Source organism: Vulpes lagopus, chromosome 19, assembly GCF_018345385.1.
Source record: "Vulpes lagopus strain Blue_001 chromosome 19, ASM1834538v1, whole genome shotgun sequence".
NCBI classification, from domain to species: Eukaryota; Metazoa; Chordata; class Mammalia; order Carnivora; family Canidae; genus Vulpes; species Vulpes lagopus.
In genome coordinates this window covers 2,159,675-2,183,869 of record NC_054842.1, presented here as the reverse complement: position 1 = coordinate 2,183,869, position 24,195 = coordinate 2,159,675, and the positions used below count along the sequence as shown (strand labels likewise).

The window sequence follows — 24,195 nt, the reverse complement described above, 5'->3', positions numbered from 1 at the left end:
GCCCCCCCCTCCCCCGCAAGAAAGAATTCTCCAGGAGGCTGCCTTTGGACTTCATCTGCAACACTGGCTCTTCCTGGTTCTACAACTGCCAGCTCTCAGATCAGAACAGGAATATTAATTCTCCTGGGTCTCCAGTCTGCTGGCCCATCCTGCAGATTTTTGACTTGCCTGCCTCTGGAATCACATGAGACAATTCCATGTATCTCTTTCCATATTATACACACATCATATTGGGTCTGTTCCTCTGAAGAACCCTAATACAAAGAGGAGGAGGGTTTTTGTGTGTATGTGGGCACTGCCTCCTGTTCCCAATGCTTCTTTACTCTAGCAGTGGCAATTCCCTCTGGTAGCAGCAACTGGGTCCAGCTTGCAGTTCTGTCACCATAGGGCCCTCCTTCTGATTCAGCCCAGCTCCAGCCCAGCAGTGCTCTCCTCCATGTAGGTCTGAGTTCAGCTCTACACGTAGTCTCTTCCAACGTCCTACCTTTAACAATTCTTTGTTCCTGCTTTGTAGTTTGCTCCGGGGAGGTGTGATCAGTGTCCCACCACCCCAAACTGATTCAGATGTCAAGACAGATGACAGTACACACATCAATAAGGTCATGAGAAAATTTTATTATTCACATAATGTGGCTCCCTGAGAAGAGCAAAACAGACATCCAAGCCAGTCAGTTTACACTGATTGCAAGGAGGGGCAAATGGCTCTGATTTTTATTGTGGTTAGGGGTTTGGGCTTCCAGGGTAATAGAAAAAGCCAGGGTTTGCATAAACTTAACCTCAAGTGCTGAGGGAGTGCCTGGGCTTTATCAGCTTGCTCAGGTATCAGGCAAAAGTGGGGAGGGAGAGGGATTGAAAACTGTCAGTGGTTAAACATCAGAAATGGGGTGAGACTCCATTAAAGTTCCCCCAGCCTTGGGGTGGTACCAGGTCTCAAGTCACTACACCTCCATGATATACTAGGATTTTTTTTTTTTTTTTTTTGCCTTTTTAGTTATTTAGATATATCTCCTAAACAATTCTAAGTTCTTTTTCTTAAATTAATTGGTATGGTTTCTGGCTCCTGACTATAACCTGGGTGATACAAGTCCTCTTTGCTATTCTACAGAGTTAGCATTAACTAAATAGGTGTGCCAGTTGGGCATATAAGCATTTAGTCACCTTTCTTCACTTGCCTAATAAAATGGAATGGCTGACTAAACATCTCCAACCACAGGATCCCATCACCTAAGCTTTTCCCCCCATTTCTTAAACTTTTGAGTCTAAAGCTTCACTTCCTACTTTTAGGCAAAAAGGTTAAAGAAAATAGAGCGCATACTTTCCTATAAACTGTATGTCTTGGACAACATGGACCAATACACAGAAAATATTTTCAATCATTTTCACGGATGCATGGTATTCCATCATAGATACATCAGAACTGTTGAACCATTCCTTTACTAATAGCCATTTATTTATTGCTGATTTTTGTAGGTGAGGAAACTAAAGCCTTGAGAGATTATTAAATGGCTCACTCTAAGTAACAGTATATAAATGGCAGAACCAGGACTTCTATAAAATCATAAGATGCCAGAGTCCATGCTTATAAACATTTTTATTCTTAAGTATTTTAAGCAAACAGTGAAAAAAAAAACCACACTATCCTGTTAAGCAACGTATGACTCACCTACAACAATTTTTAAAGTGAAATAAAACACAACTGCAGCTTCCACATATCCTCCCTTATTCCATCAGCAGCTCCCGCCCTGAAAAGGCAGAACACGACTTTCACACAACATTCCAATACATGACTTTATACTCTTCATCATATAATTGAATCCACAGGAATATATTATTGTGCAAAACAGTAATAACATTACTTACTATATGCCAACAATGCTTACATGTCAGCCACTAATTAAAACACTTTATTACATGCATTATTTCATGAACCATTCCCCACCCCCAATTATCTTGTGAGGTTGGCAAATATTATCCCATTTCATTAAAAAAGTGAAACACAAATTAAGTTTAAATAATGTGCCCACAGATACACAGTATGTTTAATTTTACATAAATGACATATTTACATAACTTCTGCAACTTTCTCAGCAGTTTTTATTTATCTATGTTTAAAGATGTAATTCTAGCTCTTTCATATTCTCTTGCCAAAGTACCAAAAACACCATGCACCAATACACAGAGAATATTTTCAATCATTTTCCTGTTTTTTTTTTTTCCTGTTGATGGACATTTAGGCTTTTCCCCTTCTTGTCACCTAAACAATACTGCAACGAACAATACAGCAATGAACAGTTTTATACAAATGTCCCTCTACACATGAAGTTCCTCTAGGGTTTATACAGGAGTAGGACTGCTGGTGGTACGCACACCATTATAAGATTTTGCAGACTACCTGGCACAGGAGCTATCACAACTTCCACTCCCACTCCCACTTGCACAGTGAGTTCCCACTGTTCCACACATGTACCCATGCTAGGGCTTGTAAAGCTTATCATCTTGAGGAGTGTGAGATGGTCCATATTAACCCCTATTTCCCGTGCTTTCTTCTATGTACATGCCTCTGTGTGGGCTGATGGTCTGTCAGCGAGGTGGCGGTCAACCACACTGAACAACTGATTCAAAGACTTTCCAATACTTACTCATCTCTGGGGGAGTCCCAGCCCTCTGGTTCTCCCTGCTCCAACTTCGGTTCTTCCTAGGCAGCAAAAGCAAGCAAGGCAGGGTTCAAAGAAGCCTGCATGTTCTCCAGGCCAGAATGGGGCACAACATGAGAATTGGTGGCTAGGGCAGTCAGAAATTGTCAATTGAAGCCACATGGCTTGGGACCACCCAGAGCTGGACTGTGGTGGTGCACCTATAGGTGACCTCCAGTCATCACTGTTCTCAAGGCCCCCTCAAAGCACGCCAATCCTGACTCAGCTGAACTAGTTCAGGTAATTTTTTTTTTTTTTTTTTACAAAGTCTCTGTATGGCAAACAGATAAATAAGCACCCAAGCCTGGCCTCCAAAGTGGAGGCTGGCTGCAGTGGCAGGCCTAGCTCTTGAAAACCTGGACACCTAGCAGAGTAAGATACAGGCATCAAAAGAGGTGGGGCCAGGAGAGAGGTCTTTGACAGATGAAGATTAGGGACGACGAGGATTATTAGCTTGAAGGATGAGGACCTGGGCCAGCATGGATAGGGTCTACACTCCTAGTGAAGAGAGACAGCACAGGACAGCCAGTCCAGGGGTGTTCAGGGGCAGGCAAGGAATTAAATCCAACACGGATTACACCAAAATGTTAAGTAGTTTGCTCCAAGTAGTGAGACCTCTTCCTTTAGCTAATCTGTATTTACTAGTATTTCTATAATAATCATATATGACTCATAAAATTATTTAAAAATTCAGGTTCTTGAACAGACCCCATCAGTACAATCCCAAAATATTAAAGGCTTACCTCAATATAGAGGCATTTCTGTTGATTTTTACTTCTTCGTACACTTGAAAATTTGATTTGAATGTTTAAAAATAAGTATATCTCACTTTATAAAAATGGCAGTAGAAAACCACTATTGGCGCAGGAAGTCTGTGGGGTGACAGTGGCACAAGGAGTTGGGCAGGAGGGTGGGAGGAATATGGACAGAAAAGCGGTATTTCCGTGGTTGTAGCACAAACTCACTTGAAGCTCAAGCTGACTCAGAGCTGCAGCTCTGTGAGGACTGTGGTCCTAAAGACCACAGTCTTTAGTAGTGATCAGCTACTTCACCCTGAACCTTTGCACACCAAGCCCTCCTTTGCCAATCCTAAGAATCAGGGAACAATTTAATTACTCGTTTTACATGCGAGAAAACAGATGCAGATGCTCAGTGACCTGTCCAAGATCATGCCAAGAAAAGGCACACTAAGCCTGGCCCTCCCATGACCCTGGACTCAGCACATGGGACTCTGGTGCCTGCCCAGCCACTTCTAGAGCCAGTTTTTGGTACTAGACCAGTGATGGGACACCCAATTTCCATGGACAGCTGCTGTAGGAAAATGATGCAGAGCCAGGATTACTGAACTCCCCCGAATACAAAGCTGAATGGGGACCAGACACGAACACCATGTCTGCCCCTAGTCCCCACTTCTGGCTATTCCATGTGATATCACCACAAAGTATCAGAGTCTTCATTTTCACCTGCCCACAACAATCCAAGAAGGATAAGATTACTTGCACTCTACTGAAAGGACATTTTCCAGGTTGGTTTCTTCTCACTACAAAAAATGACCTGCTGCACCAGTCTGCCCCAACTCACGCAGTAAAATGTAGTCTGAGATGGTGCTCTACTATCAAGTGAGATATTTTATCCTTATATTCATAATGTGAGCTCTTCAATAACCAGAAGCAATGACTACTTACACAAATTTTAGAAAAATCACTCCTTTACCCTGCCACTGAGCTAATTCTTTTTGCTTCAAGTTGGCAAATGAGATGGGGCCAACCCCACCAGGCCACCTTTTCTCCAGAGGGCACCAATCATGTGAACTGGTACCACTGGGTTGAACCCGATGCCGCACCAGATCCAATGTGCAAAGAAAGCTACATGAAGGTTAGAAGGTCCCTGCAGTGTGCAGAAATTAGAGATGCAAGCACAATAGTTAAATGTTCACAACTATTGAGAACTGGAGGTCTTATAGAAAATTCAGACCCTCTGAGGGGAGAGAAGAGGGTCCCATTCATGGAAACTGGCAGCAGAGACAACTGCATAAAAATCTCTAAGCTAGGGATCCCTGGGTGGCGCAGCGGTTTGGCGCCTGCCTTTGGCCCAGGGCACGATCCTGAAGACCCGGGATCGAATCCCACGTCGAGCTCCCGGTGCATGGAGCCTGCTTCTCCCTCTGCCTGTGTCTCTACCTCTCTCTCTCTCTCTGTGTGACTATCATAAATAAATAAAAAAATTTAAAAAAAAAATCTCTAAGCTATATAATCTCACTGAGCCCTTGGGTCTGCGGTTAGCCTCATAAAAATGTAATTCAGATTCAAACTACATCACTCCTCAACTCAAAACTATCCCAAAGCTCCCTCCCTCCCTTTGAGGCAGCTCCAGACCCAGTGGGCACCCATGATACTCACATGGCTTGGCCCACTACCTCTCTGGGGCCTGCTCTTCTGCAAGTTCACTCCACTCTAGCCCAGGGACCTACCTGCCATTCTCCAAGGACTACAGATAAGATTCCACCTCCTGTGCCTTGATCTAGAGACCCACAGGGTTCATGCCCTAACCTCCAGGTATTTGCTCAAGTTTCACCTTCTCTGCTGAAGCACTCCTTAACCAGCCTACTTAAAATCGCAACCCTCCTCCTAATCCAGTACTGCCTCTCACTCTTCTCTCATTTTGTCCACAACATATATTACCTTCTCAACTACTATTTGTCTCATTTGTTTGTTGTCTGTAAAGATCCAAGACAGCAGATCTTTTGTTCTGGTCACTCCTAGGTCTCTGGCACACACAACAGTGCCTGGCATATGGGAGGTACTCAGCACATTTCCGTTGAATAGATGGCCTGTTGTTGCCCATGCAGTGGGGTAGGGTAGAGACAGCAATGGGGCAATGTGAGAGCCCCACCCTTCCAGGTGATTGAGTCCAACTCTGCTCTCCTCCATGGGCTGCTGAGATTACTCTATGCCCGTGGCAGATACCAAAGCAAGATATGAAGTCCAAAGCTGCAGCCAGAACTCCCAGGAGGCATCTGAGGAGACTAGGAGTTTTTGCTGCTGCTTGTAAGGTCAAACAGAATATGCACCACCACAGGATCCAATTGGCCCCTCCCCAGCAGCCAAGCCCATTACATTATAGGCATTTTGTCAAACCACAAAGGGCAACGCTATCTGCTTTTAGACTTATACCTGGCTAGGGGCTCCACGCCACTCTGCAAAGGCCGCTCCTGGGACCCGAGCCTCCAGAAGGGCCCCCAAAAAGAGGCTACTGTTCTTCCCCAGCATCACGTGGCCCAGCAAGTAGGAAAGCAGGTGCCCTGAGTTTTTGAATCCTCAGAATTCTCTGCCACCAGCTTTGAAAATAGAAAAGGCTAGATCCTTTGTGAAGGTTTTCCCCACACTGCCCACAATTAAAGGTTCTTTAGCAGTGCTGCCAGGAACTCCTTTTCCCCACTGTCAAGATCCCAAGCTAATCTCTAATGTGGTTTTTCATATGCCGAGCCAAATTTGAAGACCACCTGAAGGTCTTCCCACACTCTCTGCATTTGAAGGGCCTCTCTCGAGTATGAAATCTCTTGTGGCTAATAAGCTGTGAGCTTTTGCTAAAAATTTTTCCACAGGTGCTACACTTGTGGCACTTTTTCCCAATGGGTATGCTCTGGTCACAAGCTTCCTCAGAATCTTCAAGGGGCTTCTCCCCACTTGGTTCTAATTCCTGTAAACTCACCTTTGTGTCCTGGCTGGAAGACAACCCAGCCAGGCTGCATTCAGACTGTGCCACTCTGGTGTGTTTTCTCTGATGAATGCAGAGGGTATGTCTTCCAATGAAATCTTTGCCACACCACTGACATTTAAAAGGTCTCTCTTTAGTGTGGATTCTCTGATGATTAACAAGGCGATATTTTCTATCATAAGATTTCCCACACAGATTACATTTATAGCGCTTCTCTCCACTGTGTATTCCGTTATGATCTAAAAGACTTCTTTTACGTGTAAAAGTTTTCCCACATTCTTGGCACCAAAAAGGTTTCTCACCAGGGAGGATTTGTGGCTGCAGATTTGGTGTGTTTCCACTTTCACGATACTCATACTGTTTTTCCAGAGAGTGAATTCTCTGATGACGGGAGAGGTTAGAACTCCATCTGAAAGCTTTCCCACATTCCTTGCACTTGTAAGGCTTCTCTCTGGTGTGAATTCTCTGATGGATGAGGAGGAACGAGTGATTACGGAAGGCTTTGCCACACTGGCTACATTTGTAGGCTTCCTCTGTGTTGTGGCTACTCTGAGGAACCTGGAGCACGCTGTCCTGACTATAAGATGGCCCATCCTCAGGTTTTCTCTGAATGATATGCTGCTTCTTATGAGCAATAAAGGCCGACCGATGGGTAAACTCTTTTGCACATTCACTACATCTGTATGGCTTCTCACCTGTGTGAATTCTCTGATGATTAATGAGGGATTTTTTTCGAGTAAAAGTTTTCCCACACTGCTGACAAGGAAAAGATTTCTCTGTAGCAGGAGCACTCTGGGGCTGACTGCAACTGGAGGTTGGTCTGAAGTCTTCTCTATATTTGTCTTGATCACAGAACTTTTCTTCCTGGTGCATTCTCATATGACGAGTAAAGTTTGATCTCCACCTAAAGGTTTTCCTACATTGGGTACATTTATAAGGTTTCTCCTGAGTGTGGACCCTCTGATGTTCAACAACATACGACTTACAGTGGAAGGACTTCCTACACTGGCTGCAGTCAAAGGGTTTCCCTCTACTTTGGTCTCTCAAATGATGATCAAATCCTGGGCCATAGATGAGAGCTTCCTCAAACTGATTAGGCTCAAGAAATTTCTGCTTAGCATGAGTTTCCTGGTGTAGACGGTAGGCAGACATGCGTCGGAAAGCCTTGTCACATAAACTACATTTATAAGGTTTCACTCCAGTGTGAATCTTTTCATGTCGCACACAGTTTGAGCTCCACCTAAAGGCTTTCCCACAAACTCTGCATTGAAATGGTTTCTCCTGAGTGTGAAGTCTCTGATGACAGGCAAGATGGGATCTATGACTGAAGGTCCTCCCACAGTCACTGCACTTATACAATGTCCCCACCATGTGAAGATTCTGCGCATGTGAGCTAATGCTGAAGTCTTTCCCATGTGAATCCTTTGTATTTCCTTTTAGTCCAGGATAAATTCGCTGATGCAGGCTAAATCCACCAACTATGTGCCTGAGCCCTTTCCCATATTCCTTGTAATCATAGTGGTATGAACTCCCTTTGAAGTGTCTGCCACAGCCATGTTTAAGGGATCGCTTTCTTCTGGGAACTCTCAAATATGTAGTATGTTTTAAATTACAACTAGTACTTCTTCCCGATTCTTCAGATTCTTTTCCTGTCCTGTGACTGAAATTGGTCTCTTCTTTCTTAACTCTTCCTTGTATGGGGTTTCCACATTGTTCCTTTAGTCTGGTCTTCTGTTCAAAAGAGTCTCTGAGACCCATTCCCTCAAAAACACTCATCACACAACAGTCTGATGGCACAGATAAGGTTTCTGCTTCTTCCAAAGGTTCATGTTTTAAGACGAACTTGTTTGTTTTTATCTGAAGCTCACCTCCTGACACAAAATAAAACACAAGACAATGTTCTCTTCTCCATACTCAGGAATGCAGAAAGCAGCAAAGGACGGATGGATGGATGGATGGACAAACAAGTACACACACAAACAAATAAATAATAAAGAGCCACAATCTTGGGCAGTGAGGCTTTTGCTTGATTGTCAGTATCTTTACCAAATAGTTTGGGAAGGCAAAACATGGAAGAATGTTCCAGATGACAGGGAAGGGAGGAGAAGGTGGGCACAGCAGCTGAACATACACAGAAATCACATTTAGCTGAATAACACAGCCAAGAAATGAATGTTAAACAGTAAGAGAGGGGAGAGGAATCATGGTATATGAGGATAAGAAGACCAACACACTCAAGAGCTCTAGGGAGGAGGACCATGGAAGACTGGCAGAAAGAACTGGAAGTCAAGCTTATCCTAGGGGCAAAGAAGAAGAGCAGGAGTGGGATTAGGGCTCTTTAGAGCTCAAAGGGGTGGGCATGAGCCAAGGCCAGCAGGAATACAGCAGAGGGATGAGGAGTAGCATCACTAAATAGAAAACAATGCAACAGTGAAGCCCCTAATGGGCAAGAACAGTTACTAAAAAGGCTTCTGGGGAAGGGGCAGGGCCAGAAACAAATGTCTAATTGGCCAGTCCAGAGGGGAGAGACCCAGAAGCCCAGCACTCCTTAGCAATACTTCTTAAGGATCTTCCTTCTGTGTTCTCTGTGACTTAGTTAGTGTAAAAGACTTAAGAAAGAGAAGAGTAGATGTGAGAGGAGTAGGATACAGAGGTTCTCTGGAACTCACCTGCAAGGGCAACACCTGGATTCCCATTAGGCTGAGGTCCCTGGACATTCAGGCCCCATGGCTCCCTTGCTTCCAGCCAAGAAATCAGAATAGGTTTGGCGAATGGTCCCACTGCAGAAGAGGACATGGGATGAGATGGAAGGGTAGATAAATCATACAGATCTATTCTCCAGGACCTTCTCAGGCCTGAGGTCCTGGCAAGGACAAGGGCAAGGCCAGGGAGGCTGGTGGAGGAAGCCAGGACAGGAGGCCCAGACAACTATTTCCAACAGCTCTGAGCAGAGACAAAAGAGGCTGAAAGAAGTCACAGCTAAAAAGATCACTAGGATTCTTTGAAGGTGAGAGCCACAAGACAACTCAATCAGTTCAATCAACATTTTTGGGATATCTAACTATGAATTTGACATATATGATTTTTAACCTTTAAAATAATCCAGCAAACAGGTATTATTATCACCATATTTCAAGAGAGGAGACTAGGAGATAGAGCCAGGGTCAAAGCCAGGTCAGGTCCATGTCTAGACACCATAATAATAATGATAGACGTAAAAGTAGGTAGAAGCATGGGTATCGATGCCTTACCCAGAGAAACCATGTTCCTGTAATTCTCCAGCATCACATCCCTGTACAAGTTTCTCTCAGCAGGGTCCAGCCATGCCCACTCATCCTGTGAGAAGGTCACTTCCACGTCCTTGAAAGTCACAGCCTCCTGAAAAACACAGTCTTATGTCTGAGAGTCAGTCTATAACTCCTGGCTATTAGGAGGGGGCAGGGGAAGGGAGCAGGTCCTGAGTGAGCACATATGGACCTGGTAAGGATAAAAGAGAAGACCACCACCCAGCAAAAGAGCTCTGGGCTCAAGGGAGATAATCTGGTCTCCAGGATCTGAGTCTCTGGATATGAGGTCACTGGACACAGAGACTGAAGATGAGGAGAAGCCTCAATGATTCCATTAGGCAGCAATGCTGAGATGTCATGAAGGACCAAAGGTCTTGTGGCTCACCTGAGGCTGAGCTGTCAACTGGTCTCCTGGGCACCCTTCTCTCTGGGAAAGGGCAGGCACCTGGGCAACAGGGGGCTCTAAGGGGGAAGAAAGAGCCATGAATGAAGGTAGCCCAGCTCTTGGCACCCCACTGAGGAGGTCACTCTTCCCCCCCAGAGGATTCCTGGGCCTACAAGCAGGCATGGACAACTGTTAAACACCCATTCCACATTTCCCCAGTGTCTGCTGAGGGCTGGGGAGTGAGGTGTAGGGGGTGCAAAGGGAGGAGGAGCTAGGAAGACATGGGTCACAGAAAGGTAGAAAGGACACAGGGCTAAGTGCCAAGACTGAAAGGGATTCCCAAGAGAGGACAGATGGTGAAATGACAATACTACTTTGGGATGTGTGGCATACAGCTGAGGTCTTAGAGCTAGATGGCAAGTACCGGATTGCCTAGCCAGGAAGTGATACACTCCTGTTTCATAGGCAGGCTCCAGGTGGTCCCCAAGAGTAGAGTCGCTCCTGAGAGGTGAAGCAGGGGGCCATATCTGTGAGGCCTGCAGGGCTCCTGTACCCATCCAACGCACGTCTGGGCTCTGGGCAAGGGCTGGGTCCTGGTAAGAAGAAAATGATGTGAGAGGATCCCCATGGGTATCATGGGGGATCTAGTCTTGAGGATCCCTCTGAGCAAACCCAGACAAGAGGCCACATGGCCAATCTTTAAAAGCAGGGACCCAGGGGAAGGCAAGCCAGGCCTTTTGTTACCTACAGGCAGAGGTAAAGGAGGAAGAGAAAGCCCAAAGGGGAACCCCTCAGCCCTCAGCTTCCCTGGGCTCTAGTGTGGGCCATGAAGGAAATAGGTGGAGCCAGATTCTGGCTACAACACAGGGAGGCATCCAGCAAGGCAGTGCTGTAAGGCCTGAGGGGCTGCAGTGACACCTCTCCATTAGCCCCTCAGCTCCCACCTCTGGTCTGGAACTTAGAAATGAGAGAGAAGAAATTTACCCCTGAGTTAAATGACAATGGTTCACAGCAGAGATGCAGATAGATAACATCTATAAGTATCAGGCCCTGCTCCAGGCACTGTTAAGCAAAGTAACCTCAAAGAAGTGGCACAGGTCCCAAACGTAAATCTAAGACAGTAACACTGCCAGAGAGGCAATGCTACTTGTGAGGGTCAGCCATGGAACCACAGAAGAGAAAATCTCAGGTACAAAAACTGGCAGTGCCCATCCAGGCAGAGACTTGGAAAGAGGCACTCTTTGCCCTGGGACTTCAAATGGTTCCAGTTTCTGAGGCAAGGCTATCCCTGATGTGGAAATGAGTATAAGAAGCTTACAGCCAATGAACTTTCAAGTTTTTTCTGGTCCCGTGGCCAAGACATTGATTCCACTGATTGGATGATTCTTGGCCAGAGGCTGTAAACATGTGATACCGAGCTACAGCCTAAAGATGATGACCTGTTCCTCTCATTCCCTACCAAAAAGAGAATACAGAAACAATACAAAGGTGGAAGCAGACAACCCAATGAGTCTAAGAACAAAATTTCTTGGGTCCTAGTTGCTCAATTCATATGAACCAAAGGGTGATTATGATATTTATGTATATCTTGAGCCATTCCGTTCATTTTCAGAATTTGGGAGATGTCCTCCCAGTCCATTTTGTTTTCTAATTTCTGACTAGCTTTCAACCAGGTAGGCCTTGTATGAACATTTGGCAATGTTTTCAGGGATTTTCAAACCTTACATATAGCTCTAAAAGAATTAAATGTAACCAAACCACAATTCTGTACCTACTATGTACCTAATTTGCTTTAATCAGTTATTTTTCAATCATTTAGAACATCTTGGTATTTTGGTAAAAATGATAAATGTTCTTTTAGATTTTTTAAAAATTGTAACCAATGTTAAGCACAAAGGTTTTCTTTTTAAATAGTCATACCTTGCACTGATTTATTATCATTTACTGATGGCAGATATACAGTCAGATGTGTTACTTGATTGACTTAATTTGAGATTATATTTGGGAGAAGAGTATGTCAAATATGTTTCAGAAATCGTAAAGGTAATTTTCACTTATGCATAAATTATATATATGTGGAATTACATATATTTTTATTGAAAAAAATTTTAAAGAAGTCTACAAAAATGATAAATGCTCTTTAAAAAAAAACAAAAACAAAAACAAAAACAAAAACTTCCAAAGCTGCAGGAAGCATTGAGAAGCTCGCCTGTGTGGGGCAGTCACAGCTCTTTCCCAGTGCTAAGGCCGGGGCTGGGCACATGGTGGACATTCAAATATACACTGTTCTCATTGTTAGATCAGTTTTGCATATTCTTTTCAATAAACTGATGTTCTGAAAGAATGTGAGCAAAAGGAGTGAAGCTGTGAAAGACTTTAGTCTTCCAATTTCTAGGCCCTGGATTGACTCTCGATACTCTTTTTTACTCCTGACTCCTGCACAGAACAAATTCTCAAAAGCTTACTAAAAAAGAAAGAACGTGTTATGAGTGCACTGAATTTATAGGTCTTACCATGTACTCAGAAGCCAAGAGTCCTGACTCTTAACAAGCAAGAGACATATCACTCCCACTTCACAGGTCAGCATCAAGTCAATTTAGATACATGGAGATGGACTTGCATGTAAGTCACTGCATCCAAAAGCTCATTACTGTTATCTACAGACCCTCTTCCTGGAGCTGACTGTCCTCCAGGAAGTTGCCTGCTAAAACGTCCTTGGCTCAGGGTCCAGTTCTCAGCTGTTCAGATGTTGTGGGAATGAGAAGGGAAGACATTCCCTGCCTTCCTCAATGCTGAGGGTTCAGAGGCCCAACAGACCCACTCTAGACAAGCTGGCTGACTGACAGGCAGAGTTCTCTGGGCATCACACACTTGCTCACACTCACCCTCCATGGTGTCCCATCAAGGTCCCTCTGCAGCTCTTCCAGCAGGGCCACAGCCTCCTCACCACTCTCAGGGTGATGCAGCTGTACCCAGGTCCGGAGTTCCCCAGGCAAAATACTCAGGAACTGCTCCAGCACCAGTAGCTCCAGGATCTGGGCCTTGGAGAGAATGTCAGGCCTCAGCCACCAGCGGCAGAGCTCTCGGAGCCGGCTGAAAGTCTCTAGGGGCCCAGAAGATTCATAGTAGCGAAGCTGCCTGAAGAGCTGGCGAAATAGCTCCTGGCCAGAACGATTGAGTGTCTGTGGCCTGGCAGCCTGCACTGAAGTATAGCCTTCATCCTCTTCTTCCTTCTTTACCATCTGAAGACGCCCTCGTTCCCTTGAAGCCTGGGCCTGAGCTGGATGAACTGCATACCACCTACCTGGAGGCATCACTCCTGCTCAGAGTCTACCCAGCAGAGTGCACACCAAATCTATGTTAGCCGTGTCACTGCTGGGACCTCAGGAGTAGTTATTCAGCACTTTGCTGGGACATCAGATGTCACTGGCAAGAGACTAAAATAAACAATATTATTGTTCAGGAGGGATGTGAGAATGATGGTACAGTTAGATCCCAGTAGCCAGAATCACCCTTGGATGTATGAAAAGAGAGCATATGAAGATTTGCACAGTCGTGCCTGCCAATATGAAGCAGGTGAGGGCTAGATTGTCACATATGCCATAAACTAAGAAAATATTCCGGAATACACAAAAATGTGTACAGGGCTTATATGCTAAAAATTACAAACGGCTGATGAAAGAAACCAAAGAAGATCTAAATAATGGATACATACCGTATCACATACTGGAAGATGACATAGAAAGGAGGCAATATTCCCCCAGATCCACGGGATTAATGCTATTCCTATCAATATCTCAGCAAAGTTTTTTGTATATGTAGACAAGATTATCCTAAAATTTATGTGGAAAAGTAAAGGAATTATAATAGCTAAAACAGTTTCTAAAAATTAGAATAAAGTGTGAAGAAATCTATTTAATTTCAAGACTTAGAGATACAATAATCAAGACTACAGATCTACCAAGTGCACTAGTAGGTATTTACCCCAAGAATACAAGAACATGGGGCACTGGGTGGCTCAGCAGCCAAGTACCTGCTTCAGCTCAGGGCGTGATCCTGGGGTCCTGGGATCAAGTCCTGCCATCAGGCTCCCTGAGGGGAGTGTGCTTCTCCCTTTACCTATGTCTCTGCCTCTCTGTTTCTCATGAATAAATAAATAAAATCTTGAAAAAAAAAAACAAGAACACTAATTCAAAGTGATACATGCACCCCAATATTTATGGTAGCATTATCTACAATATCCAAATTATGGAAACAGACCAAGTGTCCAATGACTGGTGAACAGATAAAGAAGATGTGGTATAGATATACAACGGAATATTACTCAGCCATCAAAAAGAATGAAATCTTGCCATTGGCAACAACATGGATGGAGCCAGAGAGTATTATGTTAAGTGAACTAAGTCAGTCAGAGAAAGGCAAATACCATTATTTCACTCATATGTGGAATTTAAGAAACAAAACAAATGAGCAAAAAGGGGGGGAGAGAGAAAGTACACATGCACATGTGCGTCAAACCAAGAAACAGTCTTTAACAAACTGATGGTCACCAGAGGAGAGATGGGGGGGGGGGGGGGAATAGGTGATATGCATTATTTTGTGCACTTGTACTGGGTACAGGGTGTTGTGTGGAAGTGCTGAATCACTATATTGTACATCTGAAACTAATATAACACTGTATGTGAACTAACTAGAATTTCAATAAAAACTTAAAAAGAAAAGAGACTGTGGTATTGGTGGAAGAAGAGACACAAACCGGTGGAAAAGAAAAACCTGCAATACAAATATGCCCAACTGGTCTGTAATATCAAATGTGACTTTACTAATATATTTAAAATATCTCAAATAAGCAATTCAAAAACAAAACAAATGCTGATTAGGAATCCCTTAAATGACTATGGCCCCAACAATGGGTTATGAAGTGTAATTTGGAAACTACTAACCCAGCCCTCTACTAAACTCCTTATTTCCTTCAGTAATTCATGCTAATGGAGGCTATCCAAAGGTTAAGCCACACTCAGGAGCCACTAGAGCTTAGTAACAGAGTAGAGGACATGAACTAAGACTGACCTGGGTTCAAATCAACCTCCTCATTTATCAACTGACTATGGAGACATCACTTTACCTCTTAAAATCTCTGTGACCTCACTGTATAAAACGGGTATGGCTGTGGGGTCTAAGTGAAAAAACAACCTGGGCACATTTTGGGCTCTCAGTGAATGTTTGTTTCTTCAGACCTAGGCAAAGAGCTTATGCTGCAGGCCACACCGCTGTGTAGGAGTCTACCCTACTGATGTGCCCAACTGATTTTTTTTTATAAAGGTGCAAAAACCAATTCAAAGGAGGAAGGATACTTAAATACTGATGGAGAAACTGGACACTGATAGACAAAATCATGAGGGCCAATGTAAACCTTACAGCTTACACAAAAATCAATTCAAAATGAATCCTGGACTTAAATATAAAACATGAAACTATGCAACTTTTAGAAAAAAGCACAGGAGAAAATCTTTAGGCTCTAAGATTAGGCAGTCATTAGAACTGACACTAAAAGCATGATCCATAAAAAGGAAAACTGATAAACTGAACCTCATCAAAATTTAAAACCGCTCTAGGAAGACCTTTGTTGAGAGCATGAGAAGACAAGCTACAGATTGGAAGATAATATTTACAAGCCACATATCTGACAAAGAACTAATATCTGACTATAATAAGAATTCTCAGCAGTAAAAAGGGCAAACAATCCCATTAGAAAATGGGCAAAAGACATGAAGATATATTTCACCAATGAGGACACACAAATAAGCATATGAGAAAATGTTCAACATGATTAGCCATCAGGGAAATGCAAATTAAAACAATAACATAATCACTATACATCTACCAGAATGGCTAAAATAAAACGTGGCAACACCAAATGCTGTTGAGGATACAAAGAAACCAGACCACTCAGGATGCCTGGGTGGCTCAGTGGTTGAGCATCTGTCTTCGGCTCAGGTGATGATCCCAGGGTCTTGGGATCGAGTCCCATATTGGGCTCCCCGCAGGGAGCCTTGCTTCTCTCTCTCCCTCTGCCTCTGCCTCTCTGTGTCTCTCATGAATAAATAAATAAAATCGTAAAAAAAAAAACAAAAAACCACCAGAAAGAACCAAATCACTCATCCATTACTAGCGGGAATGTAAAATTGTACAGCTATTTTGGGAAGCAGTGTAGTGGTTTCTTAAAAACTCAACTAGTGTGGCTCAGCAGTTAAGCGCCTGCCTTTAAGGCATGATCCTGGGGTCCTGGGGATCGACTCCCACATCAGGCTCCCTGCAAGCCTGCTTCTCCCTCTGCCTAGGTCTCTGTGTCTCTCTGTGTCTCTCATGAATAAAGAAAATCTTAAAAAAAAAAAAAAAACTCAACAGGTACCTACCTACCAAACAATCTAGTAGTTGCACACCTAGACATATATCCCAGAAAAATGAAAACTTATGTCCACAGAAAAACTTGTATACAATTGTTCACTGCAGCCTATTCATAATAGCCCAAATCTGGAAACCACCCAGATGTCCTGCAATGGATGAATAGTTAAGCTAAGGTACAACCATACTATGGAACACTACTTGCAATAAAAAGAATGAGTATTTGCAACAACTTGGATACATCTCCAGAGAATGATGATGAATGAAAAGAGCCAACCTGAAAAGGTTACACAGTATATGATTCTATTTATACAATATTCTTGAAAAAGATAGAAATGGACAGATTAGTGGTCGCCAGGGTAGTTAAGGACTGCAAGGCAGAGTTGGAGGATATTATGGTTTTACTTAATTAAGAACTGACTTCATTTTTGATATTTGACTGCTGACAGCTTTTAAGCCCACCACTCTTACTTCTCCTTCCTGCCAACATCTGGACAGTGAAATAAGAAAGTCCAGCTGCTCCCTTAACACTGGCAGGAAGTTCAAAGTTCAAAGCACACAAGCCCTGGCCCGTGTATAAAAATCCTCACCCCAGCTTCACTCTAACCATAATAAAAGCCAAAGCCAGTCACCTCTCCTTGCTCTCTGAAGCGATTTTTTTTTTACATTTAAAACTACTTTAATATAAGGATATCAATTCAAATCACGTTTTACATTTCTACTTAAGTTTATATTATACTAAAACTATTTTACACTGAAAAACAAGTTGATATATCATGACATAATGTCTTACAAACATTCTTTGACATTCACATTTATATTATTGGATATTTCAAAGTCCACTTGAATAAATTTTCTATTATATACCAAATCACCTAACAAAAACAAATCTATAATGCTAATCTGCTTTGGTATTGAGATATATTGAATATCTGCTTTGATATATCAAGTGAGGATATTCAGTATTTATTATTACTTCCTTTGAGAAATCCATTGATTTTGGGATACCTGGGTGGCTCAGTTGGTTAAGCACCTACCTTCGACTCAGGTCGGTATCCCAGGGTCCTGAAATCAAGCCCTGTGTTGGGCTTCCTGCTCAGTGAGAAGCCTGCTTCTCCCTCTACCCATCCCTCCCTGCTTGTGCTTATTCTCTCTCTCTCAAATAAATAAAATCTTTAAAGAAGAGAACACCTATGAATTCCACCTGAGATATAAGAAAAGAATTGCTGGAAATCTACAAATAGAAAAGCAACCACTGTTTGCAAGGTAAGAGGTACAGAGAAGTGAATCTGAGGGGATGTATTGGAAGATAATCAGCAGGGGGAGGGAGCCTCTGTAAGACAGCTACCAGAAAGTGTATAATCCCCAAGAGCAATAGTGGAGCCTTTAGAAGTCTGCTCCAGTGAGAGATGACCCTGCTTGAGAGGTGATCAGGTCATGATCCCAGTCACCCTGTTCTTTCTGAGACCCCACAGTGGAGCGTCACAGAATCCTAGGTGGGACTGTGGGGTCTCAGAAAGAACAGGGTGCCTGAGACAGCAGAGTTCCCAAGCACTGGTGCAGGGAAACTGGTAAGGATCATTGAGCCCAGGAGGGAACACTCAGCTTGGTTCTCCATGAACAGCAAACCACAGCATGACTGGATGAAAGCTCTCTTGTGGGGAACCTGCAAAGGAAAGAAAAGGGATGGCCCATAGCCTTCCACTGGGAGGAGTGGCAAGGGAGCGTGCACAACCAGGTGACTGCTGTCTTTGCGGGGGACCTGAAAAAGACAGATATGCAGCGACCCTCTCGCTTTCCCTTGGGAGAATCGGTCCCCCGCACACAACACAGGAGTCCGCAGAGTTCGACACACACAAAAGTGAAGACCACTTACCCCTGAGAGTTCACTGAAAAGAGGGGATCTGATCTTTCAGCTCTGAGGCTGGAGATCTGCCTGGCCATTTTTATTTTCATCCTCTAAGGAGGCACAGAAAACAAAAGCACATAAAGCAAGGAGTAGCAGCTCACACAGAGTCCGGCCCCCTGGCAATGAGTGGTACAACTCCACCCAGGCAGACACCTGAGAATCAGCACATCACGTCCCTCCCTGTGAAGACCAGCTGGAACCCTCCCTGTGAAGACCAGCTGGAACACCAAGTTTACAAAGCACACAAGACTGCAAAATTCAAGTACTAGGAGAAAATAGTATATAAAACCTGTGTTTTATATCTCATGATTCATTTAAGTTTCAGTTTAAAATTTTCCCTTTTTTCCTCTTTTCAACTAGTTTCTTATTTTATCAACTCTTTATAAGTCTTTAACATTCATTTTTTAATTTAAGTTTTTTTAGATATATACTTGATTTTTGCCTTTCTTTTACTGTATTCAATTTTATTTTGTATATATATATAAGTTTGCCTTAACAATTCTAGGATTCAGTGTCTTCTAACAAACAGACCAAAATATAACCAGGACCAAGTGGATCACCTTATTTTGTTCACTCTATGAGATTATATTTTCTTTGCTCCCACTCTGATTTTTATTTTTTCTTTTTCTTTTCTTTTTGGTTTCTAATCTCTCTGGATTTGTCTCATGTACATTTTGCTTCGATCGTGGTTGATATTTTTTATTTTGTTGATTCATTCATCCATTATTCTCTAGGAAAAATGAATAAAAAGAAGAATTTACAACAAAAGAAAGAACCAGAGATACCATTCTCTACCACAGATCTAATTGATATGGAGATAAGTAAGATGTTGGAGCTGGAATTCAGAATAACAAATATAAACAAATATAAATACCAAATAACAAACACATATTACTAGCTGGGCTTGAAAAAGAGCATAAAAGATTAGGAGAAAATCTCTTAGTACAGAAATTAGATCTAATCAGGCTGAAAGTAAAAATGCTCTGAGATGCAGCCTAAACTGGATGCTCTAACAGCTAGGGTAACTGAGGCAAAAAAGAGTAAGTGACATACAAGACAAGTTGATAGGAGGTTGAGGAAAAAAGAGAAAAACAACTAATACCCATGAACAGAAGCTTCAATAAATCAGTGATGCCATAAAAAGAACCAACATTAGAATATTATGGTGCCTGAGGGCAAAGGGAGAGAGAGATTGTCATAGCTGAAAATTCCCTAATCTGGAGAAGGAAACAGGCATTCATATCTAAGGGACAACTCTCAAAATCAATAAAAATAGATCAACACTCCCACATATAAGAGAGAAGCTTGCAAGTTTCAGACATAAAGAGAAAATACTGAAAGCAGCTCAAGACAAGAGGTTCCTCACTTACTGAGGAAGGAATATTACACTGATTCAGTCCTATCCACAAAGAGGACTGGCATGATATATTCAGGATACTAAATGAGAAAAACATCCAGCCAAAAATATATTGACCTCTCTGGCTTTGTCTAGTGTGTATTTCCCTTGGATCATGGTTGATATTTTTGATTTGTTCACTCATTCATCCATTCCTCTTGGGTAAAATGACTAGAAGGAGGAAATAACAACAAAAGAAAGAACCAGAGATACTGCTCTCTACCACAGATCTAATTGATATGGATATAAGTAAGATGGCAGAGCTGGAATTCAGGATTACAATGATGAAGTTACTAGCTGGGCTTGAAAAAAGCATAAAAGACACTAGAGACTTTTTTTAGTGCAGAAGTAAGATCTAATCAGGCCAAAATTAAAAATACTCTGAGATACAGTCTAAACTGGGTGCTCCAACAGCCAGGGTAAATGAGGCAGAAGAGAGAAAGTGACATTGAAGAAGGGTTGATAGAAATTAAGTAAGGTGAAGAAAAGAGAGAAAAACAATACCCATGGAGAGAGGCTTTGAGAAATCTTTTTATGATGTCATAAAAAGAACTAACACCAGAATTATTGAGGTGTGTGAAGATGAGGGGGAGGCAGAAGGTATATTTGAGCAAATCATAGCTGATAAATTCCCTAATCTGAGGAAAGAAACAGGCATTCAAGTCAAAGAGGTAGGGAGGAATGTTCCAAAAATCAATAAAAATAGATCAGTGCTGCTACATATAGTAGTGAAGCTTGCAAATTTCGGAGAAAAGAAAAATTCTTAAAGCAGTTTGAGACAAGTTCTTAATCTACAGTGGTATAAGACCTAGACGACAACAGACTGATCCACAGACCTGGCAGGCCAGAGAGGGCTGGCATGATATATTCAGGGTACTAAATGAGAATACCATGCAGCTGAGAATATTTTATTCAGCAAGGCTGTCATTCAGAATGGAAAGAGAGATAAAGAAGTTCCAGGACAGACAGACTGAAAGAATATGTGACCACCGAGCCAGTCCTGCAAGAAATATTAAGGGGGATCTTGTAAGCGAAGAGAGAGCACAAGAGTAAGACAGACCAGAAATAGAGACAATGTACAGAAACAGGGGCTTTACAGGTAATACAATGGCACTAAATTCATGTCTTTCAATAGTTACTCTGAATGTAAATCAGCTAAATGCTCCAAACAAAAAACAAAGAATACCAGAGTCGGGGGGGGGGGGGGGGGGGGGGGTGGAGCAAGACTCATCCATATGCTGTCTACAAGAGACTCATTTTAGACTCCAGACTGAGAGTGAGGGGGTGGAGAACCACTTATCATGCCAATGGACCTCAAAAGAAAGCTGGGGTACAAATCTTTTTATCAGGCAAGTTACATTTAAATCACAGACTGTAATAAGACATGTAGGATGCCATATCATACATAAAAGGTCTATCCAACATGACCTAACAATTGTAAAAATTTCTGCTCCTAACTTGGGAGCAGCCAATTATATCAACCAATTGATAACCAAAGTAAAGAAACACACAGATAATACTTTAATAGTAGGAGACCTCCCCACCCCACTCACAGTAATGGACAGATCGTCTAAAGTAGAAGATGAATAAGGATCAAGGGCTTTGAATGACACACCGGACCACATGGACTTCACAGATATATACAGAGCACTCCGCCCTAATCCAACAGAATACACAGTCTTCTCAACTGCACATGGCACATTCTCCAGAACAGATCACATACTGGGTCACAAATCAGGTCTCAGTCTCTACCAAGAGAATGAGATTACTCCCTGCCTATTTTCAGACCGCAATGCACTGAAATTTAAATTCAAACAACAAAGGAAATTTGGAAGGAACTTAAACACTTGAAGGTTAAAGAGCATCCTAGTGTAGAGTGAACACGTCAAACAGGAAATTAAAGAAGAACTTTTAAAAAATTCATGGAGACAAAACACAACTGTTCAATACCTTTGCGATACAGCAGAGGTGGTCCTAAGAGGGAAGTACATTGTAATACAAGTCTCTCTCAAGAATTAGAAAAATCTCATACACAAGCTAACCTTACACCTAAAAGAGCTAGAGAATGAACATCAAATAAAGCCTAAACCAAGCAGGAGAAGAAAAATAATAAAGATTAGAGCAAAACTCAACAGAGACCAGAAGAACTGTAGAGCAGATCAACAAAACTAGGAGCTGGTTCTTTGAAAGAACTAATAGGATCAACAAGCCCCTAGCCAGGCTTATCGAAGAGAAGAGAAGAGAAGAGAAGAGAAGAGAAGAGAAGAGAAGAGAAGAGAAGAGAAGAGAGAAGAAGAGAGAAGAAAGAAAGGACCCAAATTAATAAGATCAGGAATGAAAGAGGAGAGACATGACCAACACCAAGGAAATACAAGGGATTTTAAGAACATAGTATGAGCAATTATATGCCAACAAATTAGGCAATCTGGAAGAATGGATGCATTCCTGGAAACTTATAAACTACCAAAAGCGAAACAGGAAGAAGTAGAAAAGCTGAACGTACCAATAACCACCAAAGTATTAAAGCACTTATCATAATAGTGAAAGGGAATATAAAGGAAGGGAGAAGAAATGTGTGGGAAATATCAGAAAGGGAGACAGAACATAAAGACTCCTAACTCTGGGAAACCAACTAGGGGTGGTGGAAGGGGAGGAGGGAGGGGGGTGGGGGGGGAATGGGTGACGGGCACTGAGGGGGACACTTGACGGGATGAGCACTGGGTGTTATTCTGTATGTTGGTAAATTGAACACCAATAAAAATTAATTTATAAAAATAAAAATAAAAATAAAAATAAAAATAAAAATAAAAATAAAATAAAGCACTTATCACAAATCTCCCAACAAATAATAGTCTAGGGCCAGATGTCTTCCTGGCAGAATTCTACCAAACATTTAAAGAAGAATTAATATCTATCTATATTCCTGAATATGTTTTTTTAAAAATAGAAAGGAAAGCTTCCACACTAATTTTTACATTTTTTATTTAAATTTGCCAACATATAGTGTAACACTCAGTGCTCATCCCATCACCTGCTCCCCTCAGTGCCCATCACCGACTTACTCCATACCCCCACCCACCTCCCCTTCCATTAAGCTTTGTATATTTCCGAGTTAGGTGTCTCATGGTTTGTATCTCTAAGAAATAGTGAAAGGGATTATAGGGGAAAGGAGAGGAACTGAGTGAAAAATTAGAGACACAATTCCTTGTATGGGTGAAACCACATAGTGATTGCCCTTTTCCAACTGACTTATTTCACTCAGCATCATACCCTCCAGTTCCACCCATGTGGGAAGCAAATGGTGGGTATTGCCGTTTCTAATGGCTGAGTAATATTGTGTGTGTGTGTGTGTATACCACATCTTCTTTAACCAGTCATCTTTCGATGGACACCGAGGCTCCTTCCACCATTTGGCTATTGTGGGCATTGCTGCTATGAATATTGGGGTGCAGGTGCTCCAGCATTCCACTGCATCTGTATCTTTGGGATAAATACCCAATTGTGCAATTGCTGGGTCATAGGGTAGCCCTGTTTTAACTTCTTGAGGAACCTCCACACTGTTTTCCAGACTGGTTGCCCCAGCTTGCATTCCCACCAACAGTGCAAGGGAGTTCCCCTTTCTCCATATCCTCTCCAACATTTGTCGTTTCCTCTGTTGCTAATTTTCAACATTTTCAATGGTGTAAGGTGGTACCTGATTGTGGTTTTTATTCGTATTTCCCTGATGGCAAGTGATGCGGAGCATTTTCTCATTTGTTTGTTGGCCATGTCTATGTCTTCCTCTGTGAAATTTCTGTTCATGTCTTTTGCCCATTTCATGATTGGATTGTTTGTTTCTAGGGTGTTGGGTTTTTTTTTTTAATTTTTTTTAATTTATTTATGATAGTCACACAGAGAGAGAGAGAGAGGCAGAGACACAGGCAGAGGGAGAAGCAGGCTCCATGCACTGGGAGCCTGACGTGGGATTCGATCCCGGGTCTCCAGGATCGCGCCCTGGGCCAAAGGCAGGCGCCAAACCGCTGCGCCACCCAGGGATCCCTAGGGTGTTGGGTTTAATAAGTTCTCTGTAGATCTTGGATATTAGCTCTTTATCTGATAGGTCATTTGCAAATATCTTCTCCCATCCTGTAGGCTTTTAGTTTTGGCGTTTCTTTTGTTGTGTAAAAGCATTTTTTCTTGAATAAATCCCAAGAGTTTGTGTTTGCTTTGTTTCCCTTGCCTTCATAGATGTACCTTGCAAGAAGTTACCGTAGCCAAGTTCAAAAAGGTTGTTGCTTGTGTTCTCCTCCAGCATTTTGATGAATTCTTGTCTCACATTTAGATCTTTCATATATTTTGAGTTTATCTTTCTGTTTGGTGTAAGAGAATGTTCTAGTTTCATTCTTCTGCATGTGACTGTCCAA

The 24,195-nt window shown here is 42.5% G+C and overlaps 1 protein-coding gene across 5 annotated transcripts in view; it reads right to left on the bottom strand.

Annotated features, from left to right (window-relative positions):
- Positions 1-595: 595 nt before the first annotated feature.
- ZNF445 (zinc finger protein 445) overlaps positions 596-24,195 on the bottom strand; it is a 40,246-nt gene continuing 16,646 nt past the window's right edge. For 2 of the 5 annotated variants that reach the window (XM_041733742.1, XM_041733743.1), the window contains exons 2-7: positions 12,968-13,519; positions 10,507-10,675; positions 10,083-10,159; positions 9,662-9,788; positions 9,080-9,190; positions 596-8,281 (exon numbers count right to left, since the gene is read on the bottom strand). In XM_041733742.1, coding sequence (XP_041589676.1) covers positions 6,147-8,281; positions 9,080-9,190; positions 9,662-9,788; positions 10,083-10,159; positions 10,507-10,675; positions 12,968-13,396 — 3,048 coding nt within the window. In that variant the 5' untranslated portion in view covers positions 13,397-13,519 and the 3' untranslated portion in view covers positions 596-6,146. The remainder of the gene's footprint in view (positions 8,282-9,079; positions 9,191-9,661; positions 9,789-10,082; positions 10,160-10,506; positions 10,676-12,967; positions 13,520-24,195) is intronic. The other 3 variants (XM_041733744.1, XM_041733745.1, XM_041733746.1) reach the window with 3 other exon arrangements.